This window comes from Trachypithecus francoisi, unplaced genomic scaffold (assembly GCF_009764315.1).
Source record: "Trachypithecus francoisi isolate TF-2019V2 unplaced genomic scaffold, Tfra_2.0 Lachesis_group15, whole genome shotgun sequence".
NCBI classification, from domain to species: domain Eukaryota; kingdom Metazoa; phylum Chordata; class Mammalia; order Primates; family Cercopithecidae; genus Trachypithecus; species Trachypithecus francoisi.
The window spans coordinates 42,529,273-42,550,755 of NW_022681460.1; the positions used below are offsets into that span (position 1 = coordinate 42,529,273).

At 36.5% G+C, this 21,483-nt stretch overlaps 1 protein-coding gene across 3 annotated transcripts in view; it reads right to left on the reverse strand.

Moving 5' to 3' along the window:
* The window catches only part of FBXL4 (F-box and leucine rich repeat protein 4), a 78,551-nt gene that overhangs the window by 35,244 nt on the left and 21,824 nt on the right, over positions 1–21,483 (reverse strand). For 2 of the 3 annotated variants that reach the window (XM_033234667.1, XM_033234668.1), the window contains 3 exons: positions 16,368–16,485; positions 15,142–15,725; positions 6,088–6,433 (listed from right to left, as the gene is read on the reverse strand). In XM_033234667.1, the coding sequence (XP_033090558.1) occupies positions 6,088–6,433; positions 15,142–15,653 (858 nt within the window). In that variant the 5' untranslated portion in view covers positions 15,654–15,725; positions 16,368–16,485. The remainder of the gene's footprint in view (positions 1–6,087; positions 6,434–15,141; positions 15,726–16,367; positions 16,486–21,483) is intronic. The other variant, XM_033234669.1, reaches the window with a different exon arrangement.

Consider the following 21,483-nt stretch of genomic DNA (forward strand, 5'->3'; position numbering starts at 1 on the left):
AATTGTATTAACTATAATCCTCATGTTATACATTATATCTTTAGACTTGTTCATATGACATATCTGCTATTTTGCATGTTTCAACCTATAATACATATACCATATACTCATTTCCTCTGGCCAAATACCCCACTTCTAGTTGCTAATGTTTTATTTTATTTTATTTTTTTAAATTGCAAAAGTAAGATTTTTATTATTATTATACTTTAAGTTCTAGGGTACATGGGCATAACGTGCAGGTTTGTTACATATGTATACTTGTGCCACGTTGATGTGCTGCACCCATCAACTCGTCAGCACCCATCAACTTGTCATTTACATCAGGTATAACTCGCAATGCAATCCCTTCCCCCACCCCCATAATAGGCCCTGGTGTGTGATGTTCCCCTTCCCGAGTCCAAGTGATCTCATTGTTCAGTTCCCACCTATGAGTGAGAACATGCGTGGTTTGGTTTTCTGATCTTGCAATAGTTTGCTGAGAATGATGGTTTCCAGCTGCATCCATGTCCCTACAAAGGACACAAACTCATCCTTTTTTATGGCTGCATGGTATTCCATGGTATGTATGTGCCACATTTTCTTAATCCAGTCTGTCACAGATGGACATTTGGGTTGATTCCAAGTCTTTGCTATTGTGAATAGTGCCACAATAAACTTACATGTGCATGTGTCTTTATAGCAGCATGATTTATAATCCTTTGGGTATATACCCGGTAATGGGATGGCTGGGTCATACGGTACTTCTAGTTCTAGATCCTTGAGGAATCGCCATACTGTTTTCCATAATGGTTGAACTAGTTTACAATCCCACCAACAGTGTAAAAGTGTTCCTATTTCTCCACATCCTTTCCAGCACCTGTTGTTTCCTGACTTTTTAATGACTGCCATTCTAACTGGTGTGAGAGGGTATCTCATTGTGGTTTTGATTTGCATTTCTCTGATGGCCAGTGATGATGAGCATTTTTTCATGTGTCTGTTGGCTGTATGCATGTCTTCTTTTGAGAAATGTCTGTTCATATCCTTTGCCCCCTTTTTGATGGGGTTGTTTTTTTTCTTGTAAATTTGTTTAAGTTATTTGTAGGTTCTGGATATTAGCCCTTTGTCAGATGAGTAGATTGCAAAACTTTTCTCCCATTCTGTAGGTTGCCTGTTCACTCTGATGGTAGTTTCTTTTGCTGTGCAGAAGCTCTTTAGTTTAATTAGATCCCATTTGTCAATTTTGGCTTTTGCTGCCACTGCTTTTGGTGTTTTAGACATGAAGTCTTTGCCCATGCCTATGTCCTGAATGGTATTACCTAGGTTTTCTTCTAGGGTTTTTAAGGTATTAGGTCTAACATTTAAGTCTCTAATTCATCTTGAATTAATTTTCGTATAAGGAGTAAAGAAAGGATCCAGTTTCAGCTTTCTACTTATGGCTAGCCAATTTTTCCAGCACCATTTGACTTTTTAATGATCACCATTCTAACTGGCATGAGATGGTATATCATTGTGATTTTGATTTGCATTTCTCTAATGACCAGTGATGATTAACATTTTTTCTTATGTTTGTTGGCTGCATAAATGTCTTCTTTTGAGCAGTGTCTGTTCATATCCTTTGCCCACTTTTCGATGGGGTTGTTTTTCTCTTGAAATTTGTTTAACTTCTTTGTAGATTCTAGATATTAGCGTTTTGTCAGATGGATAGATTGCAAAAATTTTCTCCCATTCTGTAGGTTGCCTGATCACTCTGACAATAGTTTCTTATGCTGGAACATTCAGCTTTAACAAGTCAGGGGCAAACCAGGTGAAAAGAGAGTCTAGTGGTAAAGACTGTGTTATGAAAGCCTCACAGAGGAGCTTGGGTTTATCCTGAAAGCAATAAGGAGTCCTGAAGGGTTTTAAACTAGAGTGACATGTTCACATTTGTGTTTCAGAAAGAACACTGTGGGAGTGCTACTGGAAGCAAGGGGGCAGGAAGAGAAACCAGCCATGGGGCTAATACAGAATTCTAGGAAACAGGAAATAAGGGGTCTGCTTAAGGCAGCTGGCAGTGATGATGGAGTAGCAAACAGATACAAGAATTATTAAGAAGGCAGAATTCAAAAGATTGCTTTCTCTAATTAAAATTATCTTATTGAACTACTGCAAGATTCATTTTTTCTTAACAGTTGGGGGCTTCTAGTTTCAAAGAACTACTGCTTAAATAGCCTATTCTGAACTAAGAACTATAAAGAAAAAGACACTAAATATTTGCTAAATGTTAAACATCTTATTTAGATGAGAGAGGGGTTTTTTTAATTTAACGTATTTATCTAGCTAAATTTTTTGTTTTGCAATTAACCTAAATGCTCTTCTTCAATTTATTTTGTTATCTAGGCTCAGTATTAATTTCAGTCAGGATTTCACTGTTTTAAGTCAAAATATCACAAAACACAGAGTAACAACAATAAAATCTTTAAAATAAGTTTAAAGAGGATGTAGCCAGAATCTCCTTACTCCTGATGTTTCTTAGTAATTTTCTACCCAGTGACTCTCCAACCTGCTCCTTGGCTATTAATTCCCACTTGCCCATGCTGTTGAACCCAATCTCCCTCTCACACTGCAAAATCCCATTGTAGTGGTCCCTATACCTAGCACGATTGAATAATTTTTCTTTAACAAATCTCATCATCCAGATACACCTGTTGATGTGTAAAATATCACACGAACAAAAATCAACAATTTCAAGTAAAAAGTAAACCCAAACATTGAAGAAAGGTCTAAAATGAGAAGTTTCTGCCTCTCTACACTCAGTTCTAACCATCCCTCTCCCCGAAGATAAGCATTGTTAAGTTTTTCTGATCTCTTCCAAATAAATGTATACGAAATTCTGTTCTTGAATTTGCACTAAAACAATGATACTATATACACCATTCTGCAACTTGCTTTTCTCATGTAATTATATCTTGTAGATCTTTCTATATCTGCACATACAGACCCACCTCCTTCCATTTCATAGAAGTGACATAATTCAACTAGTTTCTCATTGATGCATTTCCTGCTTTTTTTCCTATTGCATATAATACTGCAATATCATTGTGTGTATGTACCACGCATGTATGTTCATCTTGGCAAACTTTGAAAATATATCCTTATAGTAAATTACATGCATTTAAAAGTTTTGATGGAAGTGGAAAATTGCCATTCAGAATGTTCACATCAATTTATATATCCACAAAAATTGTATGAAAGTACGCTTTTGTGGCCGGGGGCAGTGGCTCACACCTGTAATCCCAGCACTTTGGGAGGCCAAGATGGGCAGATCACGAGGTCAGGAGATGGAGACCATCCTGGCTAACATGGCGAAACCCCGTCTCTACTAAAAATACAAAAAAAATCAGCCGGGCATGGTGGCAGGTGCCTTTGGTCCCAGCTACTCAGGAGGCTGAGGCAGGAGAATGGCGTGAACCCAGGAGTTGGAGCTTGCAGTGAGCCGAGATTGCGCCACTGCACTCCAGTCTGGGTGAGAGAGCAAGACTCTGTCTCAAAAAAAAAAAAAAAAAGTAGCTTTTGCTTCTATCCTAGACAACACTGGTGTCAAAACTTGTTTATTCCAAAAGGCAAAAAAGGAAGAAAAGGTATAAAACTGTTTTTATTTCTGTTTCTTTTTTTTTTTAACGACATAAATATAACAGCTTCCCAGAGGAGCTGTCAATACATTTCCCTCTATCCTCTTGGCCTGTTCCTGGACTCTATTCTGTTCCATTTATCTATATGTTATTTCTCCCATATCAATAGTCTTCAAAATAAAATAACTACGTTTTTTAAAGTGTATGTGTTCGAATGCCGTGGATTGTTTGGCTGCAAATGAGAATCAGGACTAATACCCCTCTATCACTCTTTTCCAGAATTTTCATGAGTATTTTCATATTTTTAGGCAAACTTTTCAATTTAAAAAAATTCTGCCAGCATTTTAATTGGGACTTCATTGAATACACTAAGGAAAACTGATATTTTTATTTTATTATATTTTTCTACTCTAGGGCATGTTCTAATTTTTTAGCAAAAGTAAATTATCTGTAAAGTCTAAAGTAATTGTAACTCCCCTTGACTAATTTGACTGTATACTGGACCACCCTGAAGACCACTGGTTGAAGGGATAAAATGCAAATCTCTTGGTGAAACCCAGACAGCCCTCTATGATGCAGCAGAATAGACTCCACACTGCCAAAGACAGGGGGTCCCAATCACTGTCATCTATGTACATGGAGCTGTGCACTAAGGCAGCCCTGAGCCACCATCCAATTCCATCTCTTACAGTTTTCCCTATCAAAGCCTATGTTTTGGCCACACTGAAATACTGGAGTTCCCAAACAAGTCACACAGTTTCACTTCTCATCTTTGTACCTTCTCTTCCCTTTGCCTAAAGTGTCTTCTGGCCTTCATTCAAATTCTATGGGTCAAGCATTTTATCAGGTCTGGAAAAAATTCAATAAACTGTTTAAGATGTATTTGCTGAAATTAAACTTCTATTTTACAGTTTTTGCAAGTGGGTAAGAATCAAAGCAGCGATTCACTCTACTCCAGATGAACTGCTCCCACTGCTGCCACAACAGACCCTCCTCAGAGCCCTGAGGAGCAACACTGTCAGTATCTCATGCTCCTCTCGTTCCCCAAACCCAGCTTTTCCTTCATCTTTCCTCCCGCCTCCCAGTAAAGGCCAGTCTTGTCCAATCTGTGAAGCTTCCTTTCCATCACATGGGGTCTGGGTGGGATCCTGGTCCCATGGCTTAAAGACCAAATTACCTTGGACACTTAAATTCATCTTTATGTGGCAACTTTAGCTACTTCACAGGACGTGCCATGGCATTTTAACTGTAATATGTTGGAGAGGCATTATAGCTACTATTACTCTAACACATTCAAGAGGCTATCTTATTGTTTCATGAAAGTTAAGCTATTTGTGTTATTTCCATGAAATCTGAAATACCCATCAATTTGGAGGAGGGATATTTCAGTTGGTTAAAATTTGAGTCTATAAAGTTTTCTTAAAAAGAAAACTGATTATACATTTTTAGCCACACAGTAGTTTTCAGTGGGAGACAGAAATGCTTGGCCCTACTCTCACCCCTAGGAATATTTCGAAACTGGTGGGGAGAGGTTTTGGTGTCACAAGGTCCTGGAATGCTACTAGCACTTGACATCTGGGAGCCTGGGAGCTAAATATACCTCAGAAACACCCCAGTAGGGACACACTGAAAACAAGACTTCAGACTAAACACATAAAAAAGTATTAATAATTCCAGGCCGGGCGCGGTGGCTCACGCCTGTAATCCCAGCACCCTGGGAGGCCGAGGCGGGCGAATCACAAGGTCAAGAGATCGAGACCATCCTGGCTAACATGGTGAAACCCCGTCTCTACTAAAAATACAAAAATTAGCCAGGCGTGGTTGTGGGTGCCTGTAGTCCCAGCTACTTGGGAGACTGAGGCAGGAGAATGGCATGAACCCAGTAGGCGGAGGTTGCAGTGAGCCGAGATTATGCCACTGTACTCCAGCCTGTGCGACAGAGTGAGACTCCATCTCAAAAAAAAAAAAAAAAGTATTAATAATCCCAAGGTAAAAGCACTACCTGCCTAGATCAAAAATTGCAGTTAGGAGAACACAGAATAGAGTTAGTACAGAAAAAAAAAAAATGACACTAAGAGAAACTATGGATTAAATAGAATAAGCATTCATCTCACTATCTTAATATTCTTATTTTTAACAGCAAATCATCTTTAATATAACTAATACAAAGTTAAGCATGTATTACCCATACTTAAACTGTGTAATATGAATTAAAGTGGATTGTTACTTATTACTGATTTTTGTATTTGGTTATTATTAGCAATATGAAAATATATACTTAATAGTTTATCCAGAAACACTAAAGCCAAACCAAAACAAAAGTAGTGAAATTAGTTAAAACATGATTTTGTCTAGTTTTTCCAAAATCAAAATATACAACACATCAAATTATATATACCTTACCAATGCTCCATTACCAATACTCAGTAAACATTAATATCTAAAGATTAAAAATCTATAGTGTTTTATCCAATACTGCTGCTAAATATTATTGGCTTACCTCATAAGGTAGTTTATCAAAATATCCATTATTTGGCCCTTCCCTGAGGACAGCACTGCTAAACTTTTTGTTAAGATTGTCCATTCCACAACCATCCTTTTCTTCATAGGCATCGTCTTCTATATCATTCATGTCAATAAGTGAAGTCTTGAGAGAAAGCACTGGCTTGTCCTTCACACCATGTAGCACAACTGCATCTAATTCAGTGTAATAATCCAGAAGAGAACTATTTACTTCCAGTCGTATAAGATTTGTGGGAAAATTTATCTGCTTAATACAAGGTTTAAACTGGCGAGCTTGGGAAGCATTCAACTTCGTAGGTCTCTCTGACCAAAGAATCTCCCATCTGCCAAAAAAAGAAACTTCCCTATAATACAGTTTAGAATGAGATCTACTGGTCCCTTAAGGTTATAGCCCCATGCCCAATATGTCACAGTGTGAAACAAAGTAATCAAAATAAATAGAATCCAATATAAGTATTGTTCCCAAGATATAAAAAACTTTAAAAAACCAAATGCCACAGACCTTATTACTTAATTTATTTTTATAAGTCCCCAAACAGTCCTTTTTTTATAGATTTCACATTGGTCAGTTTAAAAACTGGAACATGTAGTTAGAGGTAGCTGAACAACATTCCATTTTACAAGATAAGTAAACCCAAAGTAAGAATAAAACACACGAAGATGAAGCTCTCCTGTGTACACGGCTTAAACCAACTGCAGAAACTAAACTGATCATTTTGCTTCACAAAGGTCTCCTACTCCAGCTTTTCCATTTCTGTCACTAGCCTCATATAAATGCAAAATTTTCATATTCTTTTTCTCTTTATTTTATCAAATCATGAAGTTTCATCAAATTTTTCAAGAAAGTGTTTCTTATATATGCCCTTCTCCTGAATTTCCATTTTTGCCATCTTTAAGTTATTCTTATATCCTTAGTATCTAGCAAATATCTAAACACATAAAAGGGGAATAACATTCTCCTATTCCTCCAAATGAACTCCTGCTTCCCAGCCAGATTAATCATTATTTTCCATGCAATAAACTTATTTCCACCTTTATGTCTTTGCTCGTGTTATCTTCCTCCCCATGAAATGCCCAACCTACTATTATCTGCCTATCTATTCTTCAAGGCCTAACTTATCTCCATATAAGTCTTCTTATAGAACTATTTTCCAAAATTAAAGATTCTTCATAATCATAGTATCATCAGGTACTTAATATACTCATATGTCAGTTAACTATTTCTCTAATATTGTTTCTAATAGAGAAGAGAAAATTAGAAACATTTAAAAATACTTCAATTATCATCCTTTCTCTATTCCTAATTATTTACTGTGGCTAGTAAAATTTTTTAATAAAGATTTTACATCAAAGAATAAGAATATTTTTAAGTCTCTCAATATACACTACAAATTGCTTTCAAAAAAGCTTATGCCAATAGTACATAAGAATGATCACTGAAAGCATTAAAAATAATCTCTAGTTTGATTGTGAGCCATATTTCCTTATGATGTAATTTGTAATTCACTGATTACTAATGACACTTAATTTTTTTATATACTCATTAATTACATGATATTTTTTTCCACCAATAAATTGTTCGTTTATTTTCCTGGCCCAATGACCTACTGAGATCTAAGTAAAAACTGATAATGGCAAAGCATAGAGGAAACTGAAAAAAAAAAAAAAAAAGAATTTGAAATTCAAGGGAGAAATCAGAGCCAAAACTATAGAAGCCATCAACATATAGGTACTCCAACTGTTTTTAGGCCCAAGAAAGGACCAAGAAAAGCATATAGCCACAATCTTGGAAGAATGGAGAGGGAAGTATGGCAATTTCCACCTCCAGGAATAAAAGCAAGCTCCAAAGGAATTCTAATAAACATATAACGAAGGGAATCAGGAACCACAGAACAGGGAACTTTAACAGTAGGGACTTTTATTAAAGTGTCTAGAATGTTTAAAATCCCATACTTGCTATTTTTGCTGATTCTCTCCTGAAATGTAGGAATAAAATGCCTCAAACATAAATAGCCTGTGAGTACTTGTATTCAGAGGCAACAATAAAGTAGCAATGGAGAACTTAGTTACACCCTATAACCAATCTTGCAAGGCAGGGAAAGAGTTCCAAAGAATAGAGCAGGCTGTGGCAGGTTTATGAGGAAAGAGAAGCAGGTGGGTATCTTCTTCCAGTGACAAGGCAGAAAAACAAACCTGGAGTGCCAACCTGAACCTAAGAAGTGTCCCTAGAGATTAGCTTGTAAAATCAAAGGTTCCTAACAAAGGAATTGATTTGAATAACTCTAATGTAAATATATGCAGTAAAACAGAGCTAGTCATATAGGTGCTGGGGAACAGAAGCATGAAACATCTAAAACAACGCTGGTGAGAAAATTCAAATTTTGGTCTTACTCTTTTGTCACTACTGCAAATTGACACCAGACAATGCTGGAGGAACATCTCCAAGAAACAAGGACCCCTCAAGACCCTGTGAAATAACCACCTATACTGGTTTACAGCACATGTGAACCAAACCAATCTTTTTGTTTAGTTTCAATGGGGAGTTTTGTGAGGCCTAAGAAAAACACTGAAAATATAATATAGAAATAACCTCTGCCAAGTTCTTAGCAATAAATAAATATGCACACAATACAAGTCTTCATGTATAATTTGAAATGCATTATAATGTAAATCAAATTAAAAAATTATAAATATAAGTATAAAGACATTGATTAGAACATAAATATTCCATTTTAATAATGTATTAATCTACAAAACTCCTCTCTAGCTACGCTGCAGAACACGCAAAATATACAGGGTTGAGATGATGCTTTAAACCGACTTCCTTAACATTTCTAGCATGTTTAAACTTATTAGGATTAATGTTATTTTAGTATCATTCTTGCTTCTGACTTCTATATAGCATGAAGATTATTTAGTTACACATATATCAGAAGCTGCAAAAATTATACTTAAAGTAGAATATCAGGATCGTACCTGTCTTTAGAAAGATTTAAAAATATGTCTAAATATTAAAAATTTGCAAGTAAATCATTAGCTTTTATATTTTACTTTTATTTTTCTTGATAACCTAAAAAGCAACAAGAAAAAAAAGACAAAAATTATTTCTAGGTCTGTGGACACTTGAATTAATATTAACTATGAGACCAATACAAACAGATTTTCTGCTCTCTGCATTAAAGTTTTTGTTTAAAATTCCCCAGCAGAGCTAAAATGTATCATTTCAAAGTTAAAAAGAGAAAGGTATCTATCTTACCCAACAAGAGAATATTCTAATTTCTTTTTATTCTGGAAAACTAAAGCCAGAATAATAAAAACTAGTCAGTGACAACAAGAAAACAAACATAAACACATGCACATGTACACAGGGGTACACACACATACACACGCACAAACACACACACATTCTGGAGAAAGCCCGACTCTTTTAATTCTCTAGCCCCAGGGCAGAGTTGATATGATTAAACTCCTTTAAGTCATGGCCTTTGTAATATGTACATTTACATGTTTAGTATTATGTTCATACACTGTATTTATCTACTGGACAAATCTGACAAACTCTAATGTACTCTTTAAGTATTTTAAATCTCGAGTATCACATGTGCAAATTTCAGCCTAGAATGTCTTTGAGACTAGGCTTACAGTCTGCATCTGGAGCACTCAATTCTGGGATGGTAACCAGCACAGTCCATTTTTAATGTTTTCTGTTGATTGTACTGGATGACTACTATGTGTCCAGTGCTCAGAAACAATAAACCATTCTCTCTATGACTGTTGACTTGCTGTTATACCACTGAGAAACCTTCTCCAGGGCAACCAGGAAGCAGTGGGTAGATGAGAGGAAGAGAGATGTTTCATTAATGGAAACCAAAGAAAGCAAGTTTTCTAACCTGTATTGAGGCTTGAAGCCAGACAGATGAGTACAAAAAGGTTCCCTGCAACCAAAATTTATCCTAGCTAGTAAGTATATCTAGTAGCCAGCAAAGAAAGTTATCTTGCCAACCCTGTTCCATTTCACTAGCTGAAAGTAAAGGAATAGTATAGGAAAACAGAAATAAAAGTAAAAAGTATTCTGACAGGTCTATCTATTCACTCCCTGCCTCCCAGACCATTTCTAATTGGAAACTAATAAACTAGCATGTACTTAAAAAAAAAAAAAAATTAACTAGCGAAGAACTTGGTCAATTCTGAGTTAAATGACAAAATCATGTTTCTTGGCCCACAGAGTCGAAAGGACCAGGTCATGACAAATTTGTGAAATCGTTACTTAAGCAACTCGATTTGGTAGCAAATTCTATGAAAGCCTCTTTTTTTCTCCCTGCTTTCTTATTTCAATATTATATAGTTGGAGTGCTTTGTACACTGAAAAAAAAATTCTACATCATTAAATTTCATTCCCAAATAACTTTATCCCAATTGGTTTCTTTAATCTGACCTCTATTTGTCATCATCTTCTTCCCCTTTTCCTTGTCTCTCTCTTCCAAATGGTAACCCTGACCTAGCCTACTTTCTGAGTCTTACATAGGCATCCATTAAGATATTATTCAGAGGACTAGGGCACTCTAAAATCTGCAACCTCCACCTTCTGGTTTCAAGCGATTCTCCTGCCTCAGTCTCCTGAGTAGCTGGAATTACAGGCGCCCACCACCATGCCTGGCTAATTTTTGTATTTTTAGTAGAGATGGGGTTTCACTATGTTGGCCAGGCTGGTCTCGAACTCCTGACCTTGTGATCCACCCACCTCGGCCTCCCAAAGTGCTGGGATTACAGGCATGAGCCACCATGCCCGGCCTTTTTCTTTTCCTCTTAATAAGGTATTAGGCAAGAAATGAAAAGACTTTAAGATCTGGTAGAACTGCCTGTAACTTTTCCACTTCATTTACTGAACAAAGAAATGCAATCACATGAAATAGGAAAAGACTGGTTTTAAATTTTAAATGTTCTGGGACTAAAAGTAGTTAATTTCCTGCAAATTCCTGAGCTACTCCAACACACTCTTGTTTGTTAACTTCTAAAGGGGGATATAAAATTAAAATAATAGGCAGTGCAGCCCAGTGGTTCCCAAACAGTAGTACAAGATGGAGTTTTCCATCACTAAATGTGAGAATGCACATTTAGTATGTACCTATCACACATATATGTTCTTATAAAATTGAAAAAAATCTTTATTCAAGATTCTGATCATGCTAATTTCTTGGTACAAACTGAGTTGCTTAAGTAATCATTTCACGAATTTGTCATGATCTGGTCCTTTCGACTTTGTTGGCGAAGAAACATGATTTTGTCATTTAACTCAGAATTGATCATGCTCATCACTGGTTAATTTTTTTTTTAAACAGATGCATAAACTTTTATGAAATGATGGTGATGATAGATAAAATTGGTATTTTGTCTTTTCACTGTACATTAATTTAGCACAGTAAATAATCTGACAAGTCTATGAGTTCCCTAATGTTTATGATCATTATTATGTTACTAGTTTATTGTGACTGACTCCCCCCACCTGAACTCCATTCACCTGCACACCCCCCATCTCATCAGTTCTATGTGCCACCCTGCACATGGGCTTGCTTTGCTCCTAAGGGTTTACACCTACAACCTTCTTCACAAAACTACCTTGGGCTTCATCTAGGGAGTGACATGTTGCCTGGAAGTTTGGCAGTCCCCATTCCCACCCTTCCAGCCCATAGTCAAAGTCTGGTTGGTGCAGGAGTACGAGAGCCCAGCTCTCTAGCAACTTTGCCTCCCAGCAGACTGGGACTTCACACGATATTGCATCCTTGCTTGACTTTTTCCCATCGTGCTTTCTCTACTTCCTTACTAGCTTCTCCCACAGTTTTTTCATAATAAATTGCATAGGAATAGTCGCCTCAAGATATTCTTCTGGGAAGCTGGATCCAAAATATCTATAAAATCTCAAAGTCTAGAAACCACGAGTTTAAATCTTAAGAATGTCACTCCCGTGTCTGTATTCGCCAATAGCTTATTCTCTGCATTCTTGGACTTTTCTCACTTCTTCAAACACCATGATCTTAGCTCACGATCTCACCTTCAAATGTGCTGTCATCTCTCCTCCTTTCCTATCCACACTGGAGCCTCACTTAACCCTCAGGTCGCAGGTAAGTCACTTCCCCAGGGAAGCCTTCTCTGAGCCCCTAGTTTAGGTTCTCCCCTCTGCCAATACATGTTCTTCATGGTCCTCTTCTAGGCTGGCCTGTAAGCTCAAAAAAGAGCCATCTCTGTCTGACTCTCTACTTGGTTCCTAGCAGTGAACTAGCAGAGAGGGTGTTCAATAAATGTTTCTGATTGTATAAAAAAATTCACCCAAATGTTAACAGTTACTGAATTTGGGCAAAAGAATTACAGATATTTTTTCATATATATTTTCCTTTTTTTGTATTTTCTAGCTTCTTTCTAAACAATGAAACAGCTATTGATTTCATAATCAGTAAAATTTAAAAAGGCTTTTTCATATACCTTAATAATATATTGGTCACCTTTTTTTCTCTTAAAATGTAATGATATTTTCAGTAGACTAAAGCTGAAAATAAGTAAAGAAAATTAGAGATACATGTATAAATAGAGTTTTAACTTTAATCACAATCACACACCAATAACTCTCAGTAACCCAAGAGCATGATTTATACTTAAAATTAGTTATGCAGCTGTTAAGTTTTACACTGGAGAAAACACATTACATGTTCCATTGATCTGATCCCTAAATCTTTTCAGATTCTTGGAAAAAAGTGGATAACTTTGTAAGAAGATTGACAGAGTCCTAATAAAACAATTCTCATGTAAGAAAAGATCCTGCCATGCACGGTGGCTCACGTCTATAATCCCAGCACTTTGGGAGGCCGAGGCGGGCGGATCACCTGAGGTCAAGAGTTCGAGACCAGCCTGCCCAACATGGTGAAACCCCATCTCTACTAAAACTATAAAAATTAGCCAGGCATGGTGGCACACACCTGTAATCCCGGCTATTCAGGCGGCTGAGGCAGGAGAATCTCGTGAACTCAGGAGGCAGAGGTTGCAGTGAGCCGAGACCATGCCACTATACTCTAAGCTGGGTGACAGAGAGAGAGACCCTGTCTCAAAACAAAACAAAACAAAAGATCCTACCCCAGTAATACTTTTTTCTTCTTCTTAGGGAGAAAAAAAAAATCTGATTTTAATTAAAGTATGCTGGCTTTCTGAGTTTAAAAAATGACTAATAACATTATTTGCAATGAATTATTAGGTAGTTCTGGGGAAAAAAAGTTAAGATTATACCAGCAATCTTCAAGTTGAGCTGTACTCTGTATGCTTTCTGGCAGGCCCTGGAAGTGTTCCCTTAGAGATGAGGGGACAGAGACATCAGAGGAGCAGCATGTTACAGAGGTAGCAGCTGACCCCTGCCTACCTCCTCCTGCACTGGCAGCTGGCCATCCTACAGTTGAACAGGTGTCCTGATCTGCTCTCAGGCTAGAATAAGCTCCTGAGAGCGGGGATTTTTATTTATGTTGTTCATTGCTCACTGACACATCTCTAATACCTAGAACAACACCTAGCACATGGTAGACACTAAAATATTTAATGAATGAGTGATTTAATAAAGTGATATAAAGTCCTAGAAACTGCTAAGATTCATAAGTAATAGAAAAAATCGGCAAATAATATGATCAGATAGTTAAAGGAAAAAGAAATATAAATGGCTTTTAAACATATGAAAAGACTTCAGCCTCAGAGATAATAAAAGAATTTTAACAGTTAACATGAGATAACATTTTTCACCTATTAAATTGCAAAAATATTGAAATTTATTAACATACTCTATAGGCGAGGCTTTGGCAAAACACTCATGTACATGCCCTGCTAGTGGGAATATAAATAGTACAGACCCTTTGGAGAGGAATTTGGCATTATATATCAAAATTACAACTGTTAAAAATTAAAATTAAATGTAATTAAAAATAAATTGTTAAAATGCAAAAACAAATGTTAAACATTACAAAATTATCAAATTATCCTTGGTTGAGTAACCTTCTTCTGGGAAATTTATCCCACAGATATACTTGCACACATGTGAAGTGACTTATGATAAGGTAATTCCCTGCATTAATGTTTATAACAGCAAAAGACTAGAAACAACTAAGTGCCCATCAATGGGGGACTAGTTAATAAGTTGGGGTTCATACACACTATGCATTACTTGCAACTGCAGGAAAAATGAGGACGCTCTCTTTGTACTTACATGAAAAGAACCAATATATACTACTATGTGAAACAAACAAGGTACAGTACAATGTGATAAATATGCTTACTTTTATGCATAAAAAAATTATATTTGTATTTGCTTGTATCTGCACAAAGAAATTCTGGAAAGATACAAAATGAGCTGATAAAAGTGGTTTATTTGAGGGCAGAATGGGTCCTAGGCACATGGAGAACAGGGTATGTGCAAGACTGCATTATATTAATATTTTTTTAAATTAGGAGGTTGAATGACAAAAATGAGAGCCAAGGAGCTGCTATGCGCAAAATAGGCTTGTAGGGAGAATGCATGAATTACTTAAAGCAACACTGATTTTTAAATGAATATGCTTGTTGCAAAAATATTCAACTAACATTAAACCAAATCCCCTAAGGACCTCCTCTGAAGTATCACTCACAGGCCTATTGTGAGTTGTTGAAAAGATTTAAAAGTAGTAACATGATGCCGGTTTGAAAATATTTTCAAAGTCATATTTCATACTAACATCTCAGAATGGTCCCTATGAGTTCAAATTGTGTGTTTTGGTTTTGGTAAATTTTATGAGACGCAAATAGCATAAGCCATGAATATTATAGTGTGAGGTATTGCAGATATAAAGCCTGCATTAAATCTTTATATGAGTGATCTCTCTTCCCCATCAGAAAACTAAGGAATATTTTCAAAATCAAATCCATGTAAATCACTAAAAAGAATGCTTGCAATAAAAAAGATACCCAATATTAAAACAACCAAAACCTTTCTACTATATAACTTAGGTCATTAAAAAATTAGTCTTACCTTACTTCAGTTGGTGGATTTGGGGAATAAGGATTTGCAGAACAAGCGAGAATTCTGATGACTGCTCCAGGATGATAGGTTTCTAGAACATGAACAGCTGTAGGATACACCTGTTGTTCAAAAGTAAGTTCCACATAGTCCTGGCTCTGAAAATTAGGTGGCGTCCTCTTGAATGGCAAGGAAGCACTAGGACACTGATCCCACCATGTCCCATAAGTTCGAAACACAGCTGTCTGAGTAAAGTCACCAGAACTTGGGAATACATTTGGTACGCCAGCCAAATTCCACATAGTATAGGACATACTATTCTCACTTCCATAATGGGAACTGAAATCCACTACTTCTTTGGCATACTGGACCACCTCCGCATTGAGAGGGGAAGTCCGGCTGTTTGATTCTATAGTTCTATGGCTGTTCATCATCTCTCCTCTTGTAGCTGTCCTGGCTCGGCGCCGAAGGCATATATAATAAAACATAGTCAGAACTGTTAACATGGGAAAGACCGGTGACATCTAGATGTGAATTCTGAAGCTTCAAAAGGTCAGGTGTCCTCAGTAAGACGCATGAACTCTTTGAAGGATGTTCTAAAAAAATGAATGGCTTCGTGAAGTAAAATAATTTAAATAAGCCGAAAAATGCATGGATAAGGTAACAAACAGGCTCTACTCTCAATGTAATTTCCCAGAATGAAACTAAAAAAACAAGTTTTAAAATACAAATGTGAAGTCTGGTATAAATAAATGTTCTAATGTATTTTTAAGAAGCCTAAATATTGTTATGTATACAATACGGGAAGCAAAACTATATTATAAGGCAATGGAAGATATATAATCCAAAAAGCCGTATTTTATACAAAATTATCCATCACTCAAGAAATACTAAGTCTTTGAATCTGAAATTAAAATTATTTAAATTATATGGTGAACCACTAAAATACTGCTATAAATTCAAAAGAATCTTAGGCATTGCTGTAATTTTACATGTTAACGAATAATTCCCTACTGTTAATTATTACTCTCTTCCAAACATACTAAATTCAGATTTCACATTATGGGAATATAGTTTTTTTGGTGCTGTCAGTTAATCCAGATGAACTAAATTAACTGCCGTACACATCACAGATCACCAGACAGTGTTTAATTTATAACTCTTAGCATTATTTGTTAGGGCAGTCCACGGCTGGCTGGCATCTGGTTTGTTGCCAGCTACTCTTAGAAATCACTCACCCCGGATAGAATGGCCACAGGATACACATGGGAAATGCAAAAGTTGGCATTCATCCATGTACCCTGAAATTTGCATGCTGACTTCAGGTACAAATGCTGACATGTGACATTCTTTTACCTGTAAGACAAGAGTTTTGGAAAATATTTTTATGTCCAAGTTTCAAAGTCAAAATATCCAAAAATATGATTATAAGTAAACAGTCAGTTATTCAACCTTTCAAATCAAACAGGCCACATGTTTCTATTTTGTACACAATTTTAAATAACGTAAAATAATGTATTTTTTAAATGTTATGCTAAAATATAATAAAGATTTAATAATGAACACTATAGAGAGGTTGCAAACTCACAGCTTTTGTTTCAAAATATGTTTGCATACATATTTTACTGAGGCCAAACAGTGTTTTTCAAAAATTTGATCTAGTTTGTAACCTTTAACAACCAACAAGACCCCAAGAGGCATGAGCTCAGTGGCCACTCTTGTTCCCAGCCAGCTTAACTCATTTACAACATGGGCTGGAGCCCATCCTCATTGAGTAAGTAAACTTTTGTTGACAAAAACAAGGAACTATTAAACAAACTTATTTTTGTACCTATAAAGTCTTGAGTTTAACTTCTAAGAAAGGAGATGTACCAACTTTTCTTTCTTTTTTTTTTTTTGAGTCAGAGTCTTGCTCTTGTCGCCCAGGCTGGAGTGCTGTGGCACGATCTCCGCTCACTGCAACCTCTGCCTCCTGGTTTCAAGCGATTTTCATGACTCAGCCTCCCAAGTAGCTGGGACTACAGGCATACGACACTACGTCCAGCTAATTTTTTGAGTTTTTAGTAAACACAGGGTTTCAACACGTTGGCAAGGCTGATTTGAACTCCTGACCTCATGTGATCCGCCTGCCTCGGCCTCCCAAAGTGCTGGGATTACAGGCATGAGCCACCATGCCCGGTTCCAACTTTTCTTTAATAGAGTGATGTACTAGTCTTCCAAAACTTTAGCACTAAGATTATAAAACATTATTTGCACTAAATGTCCCTTCCACTCAAAAACCTCCAATGCCTTTTTCTTACCTACAAGATATAATCTAAATTCTTTGGTTTGGTATTTTAAGGCTCTCTGCAAGCTGGACCAATCTCTTTTTGTCTAACCCACCAAACCCAATCAAGTTCTAACTAAGCTTCGTATTTTACATTAAGTCTCGCTTCCTCTATCATTTCTTAACCACTTTTTTCCACATCAGTAGCCTTACTTCCTGACACCTACTGGCACTGCATTTCTGTAAGACATACATACCTTAGTTCCACTAGGGTTTATATTAGGAGTAAGTCTCTTGAAGGAGGGAATCTAGCCAAAGATCTTTATTTCTCAAAGTACACAGTACATAATAGGCACAAAATACTTGACATGTTGATAGAAAGGTGATAAGCAAGCTAAAAAATTATAAAAATCCAAAATAATTTTAAATTGTATAACACCATCCCTTTGCATCTCATTCCCACACAGATCCAAACACACTGAAATGCTTAAAAATACAAGCACTGAAATGCTACTTAAAGAACTGAACTTGAAACAAGTGCAGAGAATCCACAGTTGTAAGAAACTAAGAAGAAAGTCAGCTGGGCGTGGTGGCTCACACCTGTAATCCCAGCACTTTGAGAGGCCGAGGCAGGTGGATCACCTGAGGTTGGGAGTTTGAGACCAGCCTGACGAAAATGGAGAAACCCATTTTCCACTGAAAATATAAAATTAGCCGGGCATGGTGGCACATGCCTGTAATTCCAGCTACTCAGGAGGGTACAGCAGGAGAATTGCTTGAACCCAGGCTGTGAAGGTTGCAGTGAGCCAAGATCGCGCCATTGCACTCCAGCCTGGACAACAACAGCAAAACTCTGTCTCAAAAAAAAAAAAAAAAGTCAATGAGCAGAAAAAAGAAAGCCAATGAGCAGAGGTCAGGGGCTGAAGCTAACATGACTCATGGAACCAGTGATAGGCCATAATGGTTACAAGGGGGCTCCCTAACACCCAATGAGAGACGTTATTTCAAGACACCGGTCACAGTTGGAAGGACCTTCATAAAGCCAAAACTCTGAAAGGATCACCCTATCCATGAAACCGGGACTATAAAAACTTAGCTCACTGGCGAGGAAGCCCAAGTAGGCATGACATCAACATCAACTAAGGCAATGGGGGGAAAGTCACCAGAGGAAATCAGAACCATATTAGGCATGAACCACACACACAGTGTGGGACTAAATTCACACAACCTTCCTGGTTTAGAATCCCACCCTATCCTCATGCCAAAAACTGAAAAAAGAAAAGTAGTCCTGAACTGGTGAAACTTTAGGACCTGGTAAGAGCAAATGTGAAAACTCCTTGCAGGAATGCTTCCAAAGCACAGAACAGACTAAACCTTTACTAATGATGCATCACAGTAATAAGTTACAGACCAGAATAGAAAATGAACCATGATGAGAGATAGTCAGTGGACTCACCAAATAGAGGGATTTACAGCACAAGAACAAGAAATAATGGAAAAACCAGAATAAGACTTTTTCCAAAGAAGGGCAACAAAACATATATTAAAATAAATAGGCTGGGCATGATAGCTCATGCCTGTAATCCCAACACTTTGGTAGGCCGAGGTGGGAGAATCACTTGAGCCCAGTCGGGTAGAAGTTGCAGTGAGCCAGGATTGTACCACTGCACTCCAGCCTGGTTGACAAAGCCAGACCTTGTCTCAAACAAACAAATAAATAAATAAATAAGGTGTTTCTGTAGCATACACTTATTGGATGTATTCATGAGTCAATGAACCAGATTTACCTCAGGACATATTATACCAAATACTGAAGTATGTCATGTTATAATTGGGGGAAAAAATAACTACCTGTTATATTACTTCTTTATTCAAACATTTCACCTACCATGAGTATAAATCTGTCAAATTAAAAAAATATATATTTAAGGCTGAGGCTGGAGGATCACTTCAAGGCTGTAATGAGTCATGATCGTGTCACTGCACTTCAGCCTGGGCCACAGAGCAAGACCCTGTCTCAAAAACAAACAAACAGACAACTTTTTGCAACTCAAGTCTCAATCCTTAACATAAAAATTTGAAATGGCACAAATCTTTCTTTTACCATATACACTTTATTTCAAAATAGGGCTGCAGATAAATTAAGAATCATTTTTCAAAGAAGTTACTTGAGTCTCCTCTTTTCAAAAAGAAAAAATTAACAAATAAGTTAAAATGCAAAAATAAAATTTAGGAAATAAAGAACAACGTATAACACATATTCAAATCAATTGACAAATCAGCTAATTTGGAAGACTATGGATGTGTTATTCCTGGAAACTATCAAAGGAAGCACAGAAAACCATTTGCCACAGTGGATGAATAAGTTGACTGCTTAATCTTTGGACATCATGTCTCACTCCACGGTCTATAAATTGCTTCAACTAAGATCCTCCCACTTTCTTTATAAAACTGTGTTTATCAAAAAGTAAAACAGTTTTTTAAAACCAAAGAAATATCTGCAAAATAAGATATCATCATTCATGTGAATTTTCACAAGCATTTTTGGCAAAAAGATTTTAGACAAATTGTGAAAGTCATATTCTGTTTGACATACCAAGCCACAAACTTTGAAACTGTTTCCCAGCTTTTACCATTGTAGATTATAAGATAATATCAAAAGCAGCAAGACTGTCATATGGGCAATATTATGTTTAAGCTGTGTTAAAGTTAAGCAAAATTTTGCATTGAGGCAACATATGTAAAAGTGAGTTATAAACTGTAAATATATGTATTATATGTTCAAACTTCTTCAATACAGAAATGTAAAATGGATGCTTTAGTTTTTTCCAACTATGGATAAAAATAATATTTAATGCTAATCTTTTCAGGAAATAAAGTTAAAAATGGCAAAAGAAATTTTTAAAGGAAGGAAATGCAGTGTATGATATACTGAAAAAGCAAATATATTTATTCTTTTTCCAGCAGTGCTATTCGGAAAATGTTATAGAAGTTAAAACCTGTTTTTGAAAATAAGCAAGGCATAGAAATAAAAAAGACAAATGTATAAACCCATTGCTAACGTCCTTCATTGATTCTAAACTCCTTTCCAATCTACTAAGATGACACATAAAAGTGTTTTAGGGGTGGGGAAGAACATATGGAGAAGAAAGGATAGCTCTCTCTACTTTTCCCTGGGAAATGAAGCTGAAAAAGGGAATGAAGCCATTGTCTCAGGACTCATGTGGGGAGCAACGACCAATGCAGAAGTCCAAATTGTCCAGGCGCTGTCTGGACTTCTGCCAAGGCATGGAGGCAATTTGTGGTAACCAATGAATATCCCAGTGGGCAATGAACCAAGTGTAAAAGATACAATAACTCTATTTTATGAGGAGAATGGGATTCAAAGATAAAATTTTTTTCCCACCTGGTGCAAATAAATAAATATTAGTCAGGAACACTTTAATTTGTCCAAAAGAGTGATTATAAAATGGACCTTCTGGGAGACATTTTCTTTTCTTGTTCATTCAAAAAGCTATTTTAATTTTAAAGACTCACAACATATAAAAATATTATTTTCCATTTAGAGTAAGTCAGAATTAGGATGATCTTCATTTCATTTGTTGCTTAATCCAATCACTGATAAACAATGACTGTAAGTGAGAAATTTTCTACACTGAACATTTATACTAGCACAATCAAGGAATACCAAAACAACAGCCATTTTAACTTATATCATGAGACTTTCGTACTCCTTGGGAAACAACTTGCTTTTATACGACATGACTTTTTTATAATACAACCTAGGTTTCAACCACATCATCCATATTATAAAATGCTTAACAAAGTTAAATAACACAATTACAGAGAAAGCAGTAACAGTGGAAAAGAGAAATTAAGAGGTATAGACAAGGGAGAACATATGTTTACTACTGAGATTTGAAGTGAGATGGGGAATCGATGAGGCGGAGAGAAGCAGGATGGCAGGAGCTGCCGAGAAGTCGGTTTGTACTTCGAAGGGAAAAGGAGGAAGGAAAAGGACGGTTAATAAAATAACAAAAGGAGCGATCAGAATGAACTAGAGCCAGGATAGTGTAAAGGCTGGGTTC